Below are 17,868 nucleotides of genomic sequence, written 5' to 3' on the forward strand. Positions count from 1 at the left end.
AGAGTTCGCCACATGTGCAAGAATATGGTATTATTGTCTCCTCTTTTTTAGAGATAGTGGAGTCCATTTTGTGATTCTCTCTTCTTTTTTGGCTAAAATCCCTAAAGTCTGATGTGTTTTGGAGTCCCAAAGACGTTATTTACTTACAAATTTGACAAAATACGTGACAGAGATGTGATGAAATTAATAATGAGTTTTTTGAAAGTCGGGAGATCTTTCAATATTCTTTTTGGCGCCCAATACATACTCATTTGTGTTCTTGGCGCTACTTTTTAGTTCATTCACCCCTCTTTGAGCTTCTTTCTCTGCGCTTTCATTCTTTTCATGGCTTTCTCTAGGCGCCCTTCTTGTTTAATACACTCTTGCACAGTCTATAGCCAAGGAGCAGATGGAAATTGGGAGCCCAAAACCTTTACTGTAAACGATTGGGTTACCATGCTGCCATCTTGCAAGGGCTCTCATAAGGTGAAAAGAAGAAAACTAGATGATATAAAACATCACTGGAAGGGGCGTATCATTGCCTTCAAAATTATGCCCGAAGGGTGGTTTGTCAAGGTGCAACATGTTTACATAGCCAAGGATATGCACTTGCCTCCAAACGAACGTGTTCCCCAACAAACACATTGTAAGTTATTAGTTGAATAACGTATACAATTCTTTTCCATTTAGGCAAGTTCTAACAAACGGTTCGTCATTGCAGATATCTTTCCGTCAGCAAGTATTGAATGGCAACCTATGGAAAGCCTAAGTGGGACTTTCCATGCCATTCATAAGGTATTGGCAGACATTATTTATGCGGATCAAATTGTGTTTTTTTTTAGTGAACGCAAGGTTTTTATGTCAAGAATCGCGTGGTGGAGGGGGTTGCTCAAGATGCTGCGCCGAACACACACAGAATGCACAAGGAGAAGCTCACTCAAGAGACAAGAAGAGAGATGGAGGTATAGTGTTGTCCAAATCCTCTTTCGAAAAGTTTCTACTTAGCCAGGATACCTTCATTCTTTGTAAATTTGCTGTTTTGAAGCAAGCCACGAAGATATGGAGGGGTACAAACCATGATAAACGTATTCTTCTTGAGATCCTTCCAGCTGTCATGGACTTTTGAATATCCTGAGATATTTTGAATTTGAAACTCTGCACCATTACCTTGTCAGGAATCTCCTAGTTTAGAGATGAAAGGCTTGGCAATGGCAAATCTTCGATATTCCCATACCTATCCGCTTTAGAGGGAACCATATACTGTGCATAATATATAAAATGTTGAGATGACAAGCTCAACACATGCGGACATTGATGATGGACCGCCTGGTTAGATGGGTCCACATGTCTACACTTAGTACGTCGGTGGTCATTATGCATCTCACATGGCCACTGACTCATTACTTATTATATTCAAGTCGTTACACCTATTTACAACTGGCATAGTTATAGCGCCAGTCGACTAGTGTGGTCGGTTATGCATTGTTTGACTTAGTAGGTCACTTTCCTTTTATGTTGTATCTTATCTATACTTTGTGTACATTGTAAAGTGTGTGGAAGAAGAAGAAAAAATCAGCAAGAAAACGTTTTGGCCTCCATCTCTCTTCTTGTCTCTTGAGTGAGCTTCTCCTTGTGCATTCTGTGTGTGTTCGGCGTAGCATCTTGAGCAACCCCCTCCACCACGCGATTCTTGACATGGTATCAGAGCCGCGCCATTGAGAGAGGCTGATTTTGAAGGTTGAAGCAAAGGAGAAGAAGCAAGGTTCGAGCAAGCAAGCCACGGGTAAGAAGCTCTCCCATCCTTCAACTCTCTCTTGGATAGTGCCTGTGGAGGCACCGGAAGCAGGGCAGAGCAAAAATCTCAGATTGCAGTGAGATTTGGTGTGCGCGAAGAGCGCTGTGTATTGTGTAGATAAGCCCTTTAGGGCTTACCCGCAGTTATTTTGGGCATTTGAGGCCGTTTCAGGGCCCGTTTTAGAGCCGCAAGGTTGCGGACAACAATTTCAAGGTACGCTATGACTTCGACTGTATTGACCGAATGTGGGTGCGCAGGTTACAGATTTTAGATCTGTAAGTTCAAAGGTGTTAACCAGTGAGTAAACACAAGGTTTATCTGCAAACAGGTAGCAGATTGCATGTACTATTGAGCAGACAGTGAAAAAGACTGTCTGGTGTATTGCTGTGCACTACAGGTCGAGGGTTGCAGAAGATTTGCTTGCTGTTGGTATTAATTTTGTGATAATGGCAGAGAACAGTGGAAGCCCCATCATTGAGAAGCTCGACAAGAACAACTACCCTTCATGGAAGTTCCGTGTCACGAACTTCCTTATTGGAAAAGGCCTCTACGAGTTCGTTTTAGGTGAAGAAAAGGAGCCGGAGATGAGTGATCCTCCAACTGCAGAAGAGAGAAAGGCACGGAAAGAATGGAATGCAAAGGATAAAAAGGTCATGTATTGGTTGTCTGCAGTAATTGACAATAATATGCTGGGACACATTAGAAATGCAGAGAATTCATATGCAGTTTGGACCATACTTGAAAGTATGTTTTCTGTAAATACAAAGGCACGAAAGATTCAACTCAAGCAAGAGTTGAATACATTAAAGAAAGGGAAGATGTCTATCAATGAGTATGCACTGAAGGTAAGAAGCATTGCAGATGCATTGGCAGCGATTGATGCAATGCCCGATGATGATGATTTGGTGTCGTCTACCTTGGGTGGACTTAACAATGAAAAGGCTTGGAAGTCTTTTGTAACTTCCGTATATGTCAGAAAGCCATATCCAGATTTCGATGAATTGGTCTCCCTTATTATCACTGAAGAGATCAACATGCAGAGTGAGACATTTGAAAGAAGTGGTGAACAGGTCCAAGCTTTCTACTCCAGTTCTGGAAGGGGACGTGGCAGGTTCTCTTCAAGAGGCCGTGGTACAGGACGTGGTAGTGACAACCAGCAAAACAGATTGAATCAACAATTTGGCGATATGCAGATTTCAGGAGGTCGTGGTAACTTTAGAGGCAGGGGGAGCTTTAGAGGAAGAGGTGGATGGCAGAACAGAGGTTCTAACAACTCTGGTATTGTGTGCCACTACTGTGGCAAAACAGGTCATATTGCAGCCCAATGTTATGCTAAGAAGGATGATATCCGCAGTGGTAAGTTGCAGCAAGGAAACTATGTATCGTCTTCACGACAGAATGAAGACAAAAATGAACGTTTGTTCGTTATGCAGCATATGCTGAATGCTGTTACAGGAAAGGGAACACATGAAGATGTTTGGTATGTTGATTCAGGTGCATCCAATCATATGACCAGCCATGCAGAATGGTTTGGAGAGATGCAGGATTTGCAGAATGCAGGTTATGTGCAGACGGGTGATGACTCATGCCACCCAATTTCACACATTGGAAAAGTTCCCTTGTCCTTGCATGATGGTAAGACAAAGAGTCTTTCAGATGTATTACATGTGCCATCTATTACAAAGAACTTGGTGTCAGTCGGTCAAATGGTAGAGCAAGGGCTGCAAGTCAGATTTAATGCAAAGGGCTGCTTTGTAGAAGACTTCAATGACAAGTGCAGATTGGTAGCAAAGGGAAGTAGAGTTGGACGTATGTTCACTCTAGATGCTGGAATTCCTACTATGAATGCTGCTATGTATGCCAAAGGAAAAGGTGTTGTTGCAGACATTGAAATTTGGCACAAACGCATTGGATATGCAAATGTACAAAGGCTGAAATTAATGCAGTCCAAAGGGTTGGTTACAGGTTTGCCTACATTTAAAGTTGCAGAATTTCAGAAGGTATGTGAAGCATGTCAGTTTGGTAAGCATGCAAGACAACCCTTTTCACATGACAGAGATGTAAGCAGAAATATCCTTGATGTTGTGCATACAGACATTTGGGGGCCTACACAAAATGTATCTCTTGGAGGTAGTTCATACTTCGTCACATTCATTGATGATTGTTCTAGAAAGTTGTGGGTATATTTTATGAAGGAAAAGAGTGAAGCTTTTGAGCACTTTAGAACTTTCAAGGCTACAATTGAAAGAGAAACAGGCTTGAAAGTAAAGTGCTTGAGGTCAGATGGAGGGGGAGAGTACCTCTCCAATGAGTTCAGTGATTTTCTGAGGTCTCATGGGATAAAGAGACAGTTCACATGCAGGTATACCCCACAGCAAAATGGGGTTGCAGAAAGGAAAAACAGGCATATTGCAGAAGTTGCACGTGCCTTGATGGCTGAAAAGAATATGCCTAAGCATTTTTGGTCTAAGGCTGTTCATACTGCTGTTTATATTATGAACAGAACTCCCACAGCTGCAGTTCATGGTATGACCCCCGAAGAATGTTTTACAGGTAAGAAGCCCGATGTTTCACACTTGAAAGTATTTGGCTGCATTGCATATGTTTATGTGCCAGATGAGTTGCGGAAGAAACTGGATCCAAAGGCTGAAAAGTGTGTCTTTATTGGATACTCTTTAGAGCAGAAAGGGTATCACTGTTACAACCCTGTCACATGTAAGTTCAGAGTGAGTAGGGATGTCATCTTTGATGAAATGAGCAGTTGGTATGCATCTAGTGGTGATGCATTGGATGATGATGATGATCATGACACTCATGTGCAGGCTGAAAAGCAAGAATCACGAAGTCTTAGTGGACCAGAGACATCATCTGGTAGTCCTTGGTCTGGGAGACTAAGGAGTACCTCTACATCTTCAGGTGCATCTAGTAGCACTACAGGTAAAGACAAAGGAAAGAATAAAGTGTCAGAAGGCATTGATGCAGTTCTTGATGGAGACTCCAGTGGCTCAGAGAGCTTGGATGATGAGCTTGGCATTCCTTCAGTGAGGACTCCAGGTGTGCAGAGAGCACGCATTAATGTAAAGACTCCATTGAGTGATCCAGTGGTACGCAGGTCTAGCAGGGTGAGATACTTGTTAAAAGATTTGGTTTTGAAGGTTATGCAGCTCACCATTATGCTTATATGGTGAAACTAGTTGAGGATGTTGAGCCCACATGTTTTGAGGAGGCTGTTGGTCATGCTCATTGGGATGCAGCAATGGATGAGGAGATGGCTGCATTAGAGGCCAATAAGACTTGGGATCTATTATCATTGCCGAAGGGAAAGAAAGCTATTGGATGTAAGTGGGTTTATAAGATTAAGCACAATGCAGATGGTTCTATTAGCAGGTACAAAGCTAGGCTGGTTGCAAAAGGCTATGCCCAGACATATGGCATAGATTATGATGAAACCTTCAGTCCAGTTGCTAGGATGGCAACTGTCAGATGTGTGATTGCTTTGGCAGCAGCCAAAGGTTGGAGGTTGCAGCAAATGGATGTAAAGAATGCCTTCTTGCATGGTGATTTGCAAGAAGAAGTGTATATGGATCAGCCAGCAGGTTATGAAGATTTAGAGCATCCCACGTATGTGTGCAGGTTGAAGAAGGCACTCTATGGGCTCAAGCAAGCACCTAGAGCATGGTCTAACAATATTAGAGAGTATCTTGTCAATATTGGCTTTTATGTTTCTGATGCTGATCACTCACTTTATGTGAGAAAGGGAGATGCAGGTTTGGTCATCATAGTCATCTATGTGGATGACTTGATTATTACAGGTGATAGTGATAGTGGGATTGCTGAAGTCAAGGGCTGTTTGAAGATAAAGTTTGAGATGAAGGATTTAGGTGAGCTAAGGTACTTCCTTGGCATTGAGGTGATCAGATGTGATGATGGTATATGGCTGTCCCAAAGACAGTATGGCTTGGATATGTTATCCAAGTATGGTATGACTGCATGCAAACCACTTTTAGTCCCGTTGGAGCAGAATGTAAAGCTAAGTGCTGATGTTGGGGATGAGATAGAAGACCCTACTATGTTCAGGAGGATAGTGGGGAGTTTGATCTACATGACCATTACAAGGCCAGACTTGAGCTACGTTGTTGGTCTTGTGAGTCAGTTTATGCAAGTACCTAGAAAGCCACATTTGGATGTAGTCAGACGCATATTGAGATATGTCCACATTACATTATGGACTTTTCTATGAGGCAGGTACAGATGTACAGGTATTTGGATACACAGATGCAGATTGGGCTGGTAGTATGTCTGATAGAAGATCTACTAGCGGATACATGTTCTCTCTTGGTAGTGCAGCAGTTGCATGGAGCAGCAAAAAGCAATCTACAGTTGCTTTGTTGAGTACAGAGGCTAAGTATAGAGGTGTTGCTGTTGCAGCATGTGAGGTAGTATGGCTGCAAAAGCTATTGGCTGATTTGGATGTCCAGGTGGAAGGTCCAGTTGTCATTTATTGTGACAACATGAGCAGTATACAGTTGGCTAGGAACCCTGTGTTCCATGCTAGGACAAAACATATTGAGGTACACTACCACTTTGTGAGAGAGAAGGTACTAGCAGGTGAGATTGACTTGGTGTATGTCAGCACACAGGATCAGATAGCTGACATCTTCACGAAGGCATTGGGTACAGAGAAGCTTCAAAAGTTTCGAAGCTTACTTGGAGTTGCAGAGATGCAGTTGAGCTTCAGGGGGAGTGTTGAGATGACAAGCTCAACACATGCGGACATTGATGATGGACCGCCTGGTTAGATGGGTCCACACGTCTACACTTAGCACGTCGGTGGTCATTATGCATCTCACATGGCCACTGACTCATTACTTATTATATTCAGGTCGTTACACCTATTTACAGCTGGCATAGTTATAGCGCCAGTCGACTAGTGTGGTCGGTTATGCATTGTTTGACTTAGTAGGTCACTTTCCTTTTATGTTGTATCTTATCTATACTTTTTGGAAATCTAGAGAGTGCGACCATAAGGGTGATATCTTGAGGTGTAGTGCATGCCCTCAATCCTTGGCTTTGGCTTACAGTATCCCTCACCAAACTCTTGCTTTGGGCTTTGATTACATGAGATACAAACTAAGATTGGGTATTTGGGTTCCCTTGGATTCCGATACAAATTGCACACCATATAAACTTGCGGTGCACGTTTTGCCGCATGAAGAAGTAAAGAAGGTGAATGTTACTTCCAATTGGAGTCTGAAAGATATGAGGGATACCTTGGAATTGCTAGACAATACATCCCCTAGATATAAGTTCAAAGTGGATGGCGTAACAATTGGTAAAAGAGCCGAGCACTCTTTCTCTTGTACGAGTTGTTTGTCTCCCACAATTGTGAGTTTTGAGCCTTGAGAATGAAAACTTTGTAGGAATTTATCTTAATAGACTGTCCATAAGATATTTTTTACTGGGAACTCATAAGTTATCATGAAGCAAGTTGCCTTTCGAATGTATATAAATAAATGTACATTACATTCGATTTATAAGTGAAAAATTTCATTACATCATGAGGTACAAAAATGCCATATAAATGTACAAATCCAAAATAATAAGGCTTGTGTATGCTTATGTTTGCTCTTTTGATTCTTTATCTGCTGCCTTCTTCTTTGTTGGCTTTATGGATTCTTTATCGATTTCTTCAAAGATGTTTTTTCTCACAGGGCCTTTCCATTGTTGAAAGAATTTCACCTTTACAGGTAGTCTCTTTTCTTGGGGTTTAAGAGGGGATGGATCAAATTTCAGAGGAGAAAGTATTGGCATTCCTTTTTTTTAGACTCTGCAGTAGTGGTTCCATTGCCATTGCCTTTGCCCTTGCCCTTGCCCTTGCCATTGCCATTGCCCTTACCAATGCCTTTACCCTTGCAATTGCCCTTTCCCTTGCTTGTGCCCTTGGCCATTGAAGTTTTGGGAGGAAGAGGGGAGTCAGGATCATATGGTGTTTGCTTCTTCAACATCAGGAGAAGAAACATTCACTGCACTGAAATGATTTAACTCCATGGAAGATGTTAGGCCAACACCTGGTGTAGGGGGGATTTCTGTGGCAAAATGCTCCGGGGCCTCTAATGGCTTAGCTTCAGCAATATTTGAAGAGGGCTCCTCCTCAGATTCATCAAATTGTAACTTTCTTCTACCCCCACTGTCCTTCCTATCCACATACACTCTTCTTGCAGTTTGCTTTGTCCTTGCCATACAGAGAAGAAAATAGAAGAGCTGGAAAGACAAAAAGTGATATAGGAAATTTCTCAAAAATATGAACAATGCAACATGCCCAATGCGGCGCGAGAAGGAACAAACAAAACAAACAAATCGTCACATTCGCACCGTATAGAAGACGAGAACAAAAATGCCGATATGGCACGAGATGGAAATTTCGAAGACTATGAAAGGACGCCCTTGCTCCGTGTCAGAGACAAGGACAAGAAGGCCGATATGGTGCGAGATGGAGGTTACGATGACTACGGAAGGTCGTATTCGCTCCGTATCGGAGATGAGGACAAGAAGGCCAATATGGCGCGAGATGGAGGTTACGATGACTACGGAAGGACGTATTCGCTCCGTATCGGTGCACCGACTGAAGACCACTGAAGTAAGGAAATCAGCAAAGAGACGGTAACCGATACGACGCGAGAGAACAGAAACGTAGTAGACGCAACACTTGGATTGCACCGTATTGGCAAGCAAGGTGCGAGAGCTCGAGAAATGTAAAGTGTACACGTAAGCAAAATAACCCCTTATATACCCTCGTCAATCATGACACGTGTCAGACACATGTCTCGCACTGATTGTGCCACGTGTCTGCCTATCGTCCATATGCTACATGTCAACTAACGATCGGTCCACGTATTTGCCACGTGTTTGTTGGCCACGTGTTGGCCAACGGCTAGTGCCACGTCGTGTCGAAGCCCAATGGCTACTGCCACGTGTCGAAGCCCAACGGGTAGTGCCAGGTGGCATTATTATGCACCTACATAAGGGGGTGTCCCTCATCCGCATGGCTTTTTTCACTTTCTTTGTGGATCTCTGTTTCTTCTCCTGATAGGGCGTGAGAGCGAGTGTTTCTCTTTTGGTGCTTTCGTCTGTTCGCGTCGTTTTGGGATTTCTTGTTCTCCAGAGTCTTCCTTCGGCATGCCTCCTAAGCTGATAATGCTTGAGGTCGTGTGATCACTGATTTTGGCTCTGCCTTCTCGCGTCGTTATGGTTGCGGCCCTTTGCTTAAAGTCGCTGGTTTGAATTACTGATATGGCGCGAGTACAAACATCCGTGTTTAGCGTTTGAGTCTTGTCGCGCCGTATCAAGCACAAGTTGGAAACATGTCTGAACCCACAGATTTTCTAGGCTCCAAGGTTTTGCCAGGAATTGGTAAAAGAAGAAGGCTTTCAAAAGGCTCAAGGGCTTCAACATGTGATGAGCCTGTGCATTCTGTTTCTTCTCCATGCTCTGCCACCAGTGTCAGAATGCCAAACACATCTCCAGGGAAGCGAAAGTCGGCAATGAGAGGTCTTGGAGTATCAGAGCTAACTGATGTCACTCCATCAGAGAGGCTTCTTGATTTTATCCTTCAGAATGACATGGATCTCTCTTTCTATGGAGTTATGAAGAATGTCTTTAATCCTGATTGGGACCTTGACAGTGTTTTGAAATCTTGTAAAAAATATATTTTGGAGGACTTTTTGGAGTTTGAAAATCTAGCAGGTCCTTCTATTGAAGTTGGTACAAATGAATATGTCCATGTTCCCATTGGGTCAACAGGAAATGAAAAGTCAGTGTTTACTAAGAAGTGTGGTGCCCACTCTCTGGACAGGTTTTATGCAAGAGACATATTGTGCTCCACTCATTCCAAAAACTGCAAGATGATGACAAAATCTGCTGCTTTTATTGTTTTCACCCTTGTCAAATATCCTCTGAAAGCTAATGAGCAACAGTTGGAAGGAGCAAAGTCTGCTAGCTTTTGCATGTTAGATGATCTAGCAGATGAAAAGGAAATAGAGGAGGTTGTAGATGCAGATTTTGAGGCTTCTATTGCTGAGAATTTGGATGTTGCTCACTTCAAAGCTGAGACTATCATTGAGGAGAGCCAAGGAGATACAAACCCTCCAACTGATGAGAGTTCTCACCATACTGTTCCTTCTCTACCATCTATACCTTTCAAGGAGAAGGAGTATATTTTACTGTCAGATATTCAAAAACTTTTCAATCTCAGGGAAGATTATTGTCTAGCAATTATTGCAGAGGCTTCTGATGCTGCAAATGGGATAATTGACACAGAGAATGAATCAAAGGAAGAGATACTCAAACTTGATAAAGAAACTCTAGACGATAAGTTTATTGATGCTGGTGAGGCCCTCTCTCTTTGTTTTGAAAAGGCCAAAGAAGCTGAGAAAGAGTTGAGTATTACTGATGAGGACTTCGATCGCATTCAAAGCCAACTTGGGATTTCCAATTTTGGAAGAGAGGAGTCTGAATATGTTAAAGAATTGATTAACACCAATGAGACATCATCATCAATAAATTTATGGAATCCAGTTAAATTGGAGTACGATGAAAACCAAGTAGTAAGATAATTTTGAATTTGCTTTTACACATTGGTAGGTTTGCATTTCACGCTCATTCAGTATGGATTTTATTTGCAGTTGGAGATTGCTGATACATATAACTTCTTGGGACGTGGCAAAGGATCGAGAGCTGGTGGTAGTACATTGAAAGACATTGCACTCGGCCACTACTTGGCTAGGACTGACCCTAATTCCTTTTTAGTACTTCATAGTAGTTTCTCAGAGGATGTAGCATGGCCCATACTTTGTATTAAAGCTCTTACAAGGCTTCTAGGTTTCTCAGGATTACAATATAATGCCCACAAAGCAATGTTTTTGGAAAAGACTACAGCAATTAGGATTTTTGGCTATGGTCGAGGTTACTCTGCTTCTAGAGCAGGATACTTTTTGGCGTTCACATCCTATGCCTTGGCTGCAAACCGAACTGATGTAAAATCTATAGCTGGCTACAAGAGAAAAAAATTTCTACGTTATAGAGGAAAGATTCCTGAGGAGGAAGAGAATGTGAGAGTTTTGGAAAGCTAGCTTTGTATATATTCTTTCTTATATATAAAAGTGCGACTGCTCATGTGTCATTGCCGTCTTTTATCTGCATTCTTTGAAGTTGTCATCGAAAAAACCAATTGAATAGCTCCTCCAAAGCATTGCTTTTTGTAATTCCTCCCCCATGCCTTGTGCTTCGAAAATAACTTGTGCGTGCTTGATAGTGGGATTTTTCCATGCCTTGGTTACTATAAGTTGCTAAGGGGCCATGCTCCTCCACAAAGTAAGGCCCATGAATATGAAGAATATGCTGCAATACAAAGTAACACTAATTTTATACCAATTGAAAAACCTGTCAAAATAAATCCATATTAAATAATTATTACTTTACCATATAAAAAGTGATATCTTTTTCTCCCCATGTCTCTTTTATCGCCTGAACAAGATTTGTGATTGATCTTTTGAACTCTTCCGCATATGTATATGTTGTTTTATGTTGCTTGAGGAGTTTCAGAAAAACATCAAGGTATATTCAGACCTCCATTCTAAGAAACGCAAGCCTCGGCGTGCTTGCAACATTTGTTGTAATCTCACATAGCTCTCTCCAACACTCCCAAGCCGCATTCACCTACTTTCCTGAATGGTTTCCTAAGAATAGTCTAGCTTTTGAGCCTCCCATAGAGACATCGGCCAAGATATCTCTTGTTTTTCCTGAAATTATTGGATCCTTTCTCAAGTGAACTTGGCCCCCATGAAATCCCATTTTCGATAGTAATGCCTCGCATTTATCAATACACTCATCTGATAAAGATAATGGCTTAATGGATTATGCGTAGTCAAGATGCAACCTAAGAAGCTTATCGATTATTCTAATCTCTGCATGTAAAGTACAAATATAAATATTCTTAAGAGAGATTGAAAGAATGGGATCCCAGATGTCTTCTATGTTTTTAAATTTACTCAAATCTATAGAGTCTCTATTTGGGGCTCTTCTTACTGCTCGCAAACTACTCCAATCTTTGGATCCAATACTTTCCATGCAATAAATGTAAGGATATTTTGCATTTTCACCATTACATATTCAAAGCATACATTTGATAGTTTTTAAATCAGCACTCATATGCCATTCCACATTAAAATTACCAACCCCATCAACTACCAACATTTCGCCTTCACTTTAAGACTTAATGATATTTGGAATACCTGTACGGTTGAACAACCATTTCAACGTTTGATGATTTTCAATTGGTACCTGGGCTGCACCAATCCACCAAATCTCCATCTCGGATTGGATCTTATGCAATGCAGCTTGGCCCTCACCATTGCCATGGTCCAATGCCATGTTCATGAGGCAAATGCTAATTCTTTCCATCTTTTGTCCCTTTTGAATCTGTGCTTCATCCAACTTCAAGGCAAACTTTAGAACACCATAACTTTCTTCTACTGTGATTTTATACATGTGAACCATTGCAATTTGCACCTTTTTTAGATCAACCCATATATTGTTAAATGCATTGTAATAAAAAATTGCATTTTTTTTGTTTTTCATAGAACATAGACCTTTCGATGTGAATGTAATCTCCAAAAACATGTGGAATCTTGCGATTCATGGCAATTCGTGCAGTCGAAACTGCAAGGGCTCGGGGCAATCCAAATATAGTTACCCTATTGCATTTAAGATTTTTAAACCATAATCCAGAGATAGCACGATAACCATTTCGACTTATACCCACAGTATCACATGTCTCTACAATCTCATTTGCTTTCACCGTGCCTTTTAAGTCCTTCACTAACTCTTTGAGAGTTGGACCTCTCAAATCTACATTTTCGGGTAACTTAAGAATCCTCAAAATATCTTTCTTATTCATGGTTTCCTTCAAAAGTTTGATTCTTTCCTTATTCTCTCGGATATTGATGCCTAATATGTTAGAGACATATTTCTTTGTAAGATTTAGTCTCATTTTCTTTGCTCTCTCACACAAGTTGGTTATATTTTTTAATGGTCTCTTCCTCTCTCTAAATCCTACTGGAGTTTCTCTCAAGCGTGTTAGCTTATCCTGCAATGACTTATTAACATTTTTCAAAATATCAATCTGACTTGTCAACTCTAAAATATTTATTTGTGTAGTTTCTAGTGATTTTTTCATTTCGTGCATTTGAGCTATATATGTGTAAGATCCAGAGTATAACCTCATATAGTAGCCAAGCATCCCATTGTAGCCTTCTCCAACATATCTTATATAGTCATGGACATTGAAAAAAGGAGGTGGTTTACCTGTAGAAGGATCCTTGGGATAAACAAATCTATATGCTTCATTCCTTGTGTTCGCGACCTGTTGGCTTCGATCTCATCTATCAATACTCGATGATGTATACTTCTCCAAGATGTGTAAATCGGATCTAGCTGAACAATTAGCTTGTATTTACGTGTGCTTGCGCTTGTGTTATTTGAAGAGGTATTGCTAGACATTCTAGCAAATGAACTGAGCAAGAATCTCACAGTGATAGGAAGCAAGTGCAACAAAAAGAATGGCAAAAGAGAATAGTGTGTAAAAGGAAAACGCGGGAGTAAACAAATGCGAATTTCGTACAAAAATCTCGAAAATACAAAATCTCTCGAGTTCCAAGACAAAAACGGCCGAAAAGGTGACCCTTGACCTGGATTAAAAGATGAGGGCAATTAATGGCCGACCTCTTCAATGAATCAAATATTCTCTCATTAATCACATCTGGACAACAAAATTTAGAGGTTTTATTCTTCCTAAACCTCAACTAATTAGCAACTTAATCACTTTCTTACAAGGGCCATTTTTGAAGCGTTTTTGGCCCTAATGCCACTCAATTTTGTAGTGATGAATTTTTGTTACATGCATGCATGCATACATGATACAACCATATCATGAATATAATTATTCACGACATCCATGTATTATGTCAAAATATAGAAAGAATCACCTTGAATGATTTACTTTGTATAAACAATGAATAAAATGAATGTTTTATATTTGACTAGTGGATACACGAATGAATGTATATGTTTTTACTACAAGATGAAGCTTGGGTTTAGATTTCCAAGGCACACATCCCAGAGCAAAGGTAGAGACTTCCAGGAAGGTTGATTTTGGACCATGCCACTTGTGAGGAGATGTGATCAATTTGACCTCGCCAAAGGGAGAGGAATTGTGTGTCCCCTTTGCAAAGGGTGACATAGACAAGGTTGTGGTTGGGGCTTGAGACAAGGTCATGGGCACAAGTGGAGATGGCAAGTAGGAGCCGATAGCCAGCACCAGGCCTCTTTAGGTGTGTGGCTCTTGTTGGTATGACCTCCAATTGAGTGGGGATCTTCTCATTAGAAGTGGTGTGGATGAGAAGGGAGCACGCATCATCATCATCATTCAGGTCAAAGTGGTCCTCATCATTATCATAATGATCATCAAGGTCAAAGTGGTCATCATCATCATTATCCCCATCATCACCAAGGTCAAAGTGATCCCTCTCATCATCATCATCATCATTAAGGTCAAGGTGATGCTCACCATTATTATAATGGTAATCACCCTCATCATTGTCAAAATGATCATCATTTGCTTCATCTAATTCTAGATGAACCTGCACGGATTCATAGACCCGGCTGCCCACCATGGCCTGCCATCTCCGAGTCCTGGCCTGATACTCGAGAAGAACCCCGTCTATGAGGTCGTAGTGGCCGTCGCCCACATCGCTACAATTATAGGCGCCGACCCATCGAGAGGCCGCCATGATATCTGCGCTGCAGCCGGAGACCCTATCGCCGTAGCTCCTCATGATGTCGATCCACCTCCTCTCTTTGGGGTCGTAGCGGCTGCAGAACCTGGCCCAGCTGCCCGCCTGCGTCCCCCAATAACCGCGCACCACGACGCAATCGGATCCACCAATCGCAGCCAGCCTCGTGTACCTGCGCAGCCCGGACCATGCCAGCTGGCGTTCACCGTCCACCACCCTCGGCAGAGCCTCCCATTGGCCTTCCTCGATGTCGTAAACCTCCGGCTCCGCCTCATCTGACTCGGCCATGGATGCCGTCGACATATCACTGACAGAGGCCCGACGGCCGCCCACCACGTATATCTTGCTCCCGACGGCCCTGCAGTGGAAGTCATATCTGGCATGCTTCATGGACTTGCATTTCTTCCACTGCCAGTCTCCCCGCCTCAGGTCGAGCATGAATACATCCGCGCGGGCCGATAACCTGCCGCCGGCCTGTATAACGTCTACTGTACTACTACTACTACTGTCGAGGCCGCCGCCATAGCCGCCTATGACAAACACTTTCCCTTGCGTCGCGGCCAGGCCGCAACCCTGCGGGACCGGCAGGGGAGGCAGGCGCCTCCATCGCCGGGTCGTCTCGTCGAAGAAAGAGAGGACACGAGGCGCAGTTCGAGTATAATATTGACGATCTGTATTTTGGTGAATCAAGAGCAGGCAGCTGCCATTGCTGTTGCTGCAGCTTGTGTGGGTCCTTGTCGAAGCAGGATGAGGAGGGCTGTCCAGAGCTTTCTTCCATGGCCTTGAAACTGCTCTCATGATCGGCCTTGCATACCATGGAATGCGAGGCAGCACGTTGCAGAAGACGAGGGCATTGGGCAGGCCTGGCAGAAGCTCATCTTCTGTGCTTATTAATGGCCCAGTACTGATTAGGGTATATTCAAGATCGACCATCAGTCATTTGGAATCTTTCTGGTTATAAAGCTTTTGCTGATTGCCGATGACGATAATTATAAAGGTTTTGCTGCAAAATGATCAAAGAAAGTTAAAGAATCGATGATGAATTTACTGATTGATTGATGATCGGGATTCTAAAGCTTTTGGTTGATCGACGCGGATGAAGGGTGCTGATTGAAGATGCAGAAAATTAGAGGAAATGGCTGATTTGATGGTGAAGATTATAAGGCTTTTGCTGCAAGATGATCAAAAGAAAGGTAACGAATTGATGATGGATTTAATGGATTTGGATGATCAAGAAAGATCATTAATCTCCTTTCTGAGAACCACAGTTGATGGAACTTCGATATTCGATCGTTATGCTGCAGAGCAGAATCACAATGGATGAAATCGATTACAGAGAAATAGAACACTCGGCTTTTATAGCGTGAATTGTCGTGGACTGTATACACTATTGTCTCTGAGCTGGTAACGTTGCCGTGGCTTGATAGATAAGGGTTGGATCAAAGGAAAACATGTCTAAGAGAGGTGAAGGATTAGTGTAATGTCGAAGGCTAGATCGTCATGAATTGTATCACGAATGCGGCAAGGAAAGGCTGTGAGAATATGGGGCACGCAAGCTGAGAATATGCCGCCGCAAGGAAGCCAGAGAGAGAGAGAGAGAGAGAGAGAGAGAGAGAGAGAGAGATTCACAGTGCGGTGATAAGCAGTGATGAAAGAGAGTTATAATCGCTACGTTCTCTGTCAATTTACTTGGGCTTACCCAAAATTGCAAGCTCAGTCAAAGTCCCCCGCGCCCCCAGTAAATGGCCGCTTACCTCGAAATGCAAAAGGCGTCCGATCATCGCCTTAACCTGCATGTGATCACCAGGACTTTTCTCAAGAGTCAATCAATCTCTTCACGGGAGAAATGCTTGGCAAAGTTTTAGCCGCCCCTCGACCCCATACGTCTCGTTATCTTCCCTTCCAAGCAATCTTCAAAGGTCGTGCATTAGAAAGTAAAAGGTTAGAGTTTTGCACAAACCAAACCAACTAGAGCTTAGTAGGTATAGTACCCAAAATCACGTTTATTAAAAGAGAGTCTACGCGCAAAGGTCGAATTATATTAACGTTTGTGGTTGCAAAATCTATGGCTCTAGCCATTGTCTCTAACCATCACCTCCTTGGTTTTGTTTTTTCCCCCTTTCTTGCATGGTTGTTGGATATCCACCCATATGTTTGCAACCAACAACTCCTGTTTTTTTTTTGGACCATTTCTTACATGCTTGTTGGGCATCTTATAAACAAACTGAAGTTACATGTCATTTAAAAAAACACACAATAACATAGTTTGATACATTAAAATATTGAACAGTAATATGAGACAAGAATAAGAGTGACCAAGTTTGGCTTATATTTTTATAAGTATACAAAAAATATAAGAAAATATTAACATCAATTTGAAGCCACCTATCATGCATGTTAGTATGAAATAACCTATGTATTATACTATGTACATGAGTTATATATCTCGTGGGAGGAGATATCATCTCATCTCCCCCCTTCTCATCACCCTCTTCATCATCTTCCTAGTCATGCTTTGCATTACTTCTTACTTGGCTCCCTTCCTCTTTTTTCAATTCATTGTAGGGGAGATGTTGAAAATAAAAACTTAGAACTTACTAAAGTATGTTATTTTGAATACTTACTAAAGTATGTTATTTTGAATGTTTAAAATTTTACTTAGCACACTCTACTAATCGTAATTTCTTGCCATCGCTGCTATGTGATGATGCCCTTCTTATACAAGTGCATCCATATGTTGAGCGTGATAGTGCTTATAAGCCATCTTGTGAAAAGTGGGATTTCGACCCACAGTGTTAAACTGCAAAATAAAAATGCAATCACTAACAACAAAACCAATCACAAATTGAAGTATTAGAAAAAAAAACTAAACTTGAAATTTAGATACTTACAAACTCTAGCTTCCATGCACCGACACCTCCCAATTCAAAATGCGACAATCCAAATCACTCCATTTGGATTCATTACACCTCCCTCTATTGTGGCTTGAAGATCCCATGCTCCACCTTGCTTTGTGCTGCAACCGACTCCTCTTGACCATGTGCAAAAATCAACATAGGTATAGGAACCAAGTGTCCCCTTGTTGCTTTCCACTACTTTAGCTTTAACTAAGGCCCTCTTGTTAGCAAGAATTTTTTTAACCTTTTCTTGGTGCCTAATGGTCCATGAACCTCAAATGCATGGGGTTACAAAACTTCTCATACACAATAGGAATCGCAATCTAAAGCTTATCTGAGACTTGGTTAG

General features: G+C 41.9%; 1 protein-coding gene across 1 annotated transcript; it reads right to left on the reverse strand.

Annotated features, from left to right (window-relative positions):
• Nucleotides 1-13,854: 13,854 nt before the first annotated feature.
• LOC148011227 (uncharacterized) lies at nucleotides 13,855-16,128 on the reverse strand. The gene has a single exon (XM_087670493.1). The coding sequence runs from the start codon at nucleotides 15,553-15,555 to the stop codon at nucleotides 13,924-13,926; it is 1,632 nt and encodes a 543-aa protein (XP_087526619.1). The 5' UTR covers nucleotides 15,556-16,128; the 3' UTR covers nucleotides 13,855-13,923.
• Between the last annotated feature and the right edge of the window lie 1,740 nt (nucleotides 16,129-17,868).

This window comes from Lygodium microphyllum, chromosome 28 (genome assembly GCF_053477565.2).
Source record: "Lygodium microphyllum isolate KBCC chromosome 28, Lygodium_microphyllum_v1.1.10, whole genome shotgun sequence".
NCBI lineage: Eukaryota > Viridiplantae > Streptophyta > Polypodiopsida > Schizaeales > Lygodiaceae > Lygodium > Lygodium microphyllum.

Bases quoted from the DNA above. Each gene is read 5' to 3' on its own strand.
- LOC148011227 (XM_087670493.1), bottom strand. From the start codon at position 15,555: ATGGTCGATCTTGAATATACCCTAATCAGTACTGGGCCATTAATAAGC.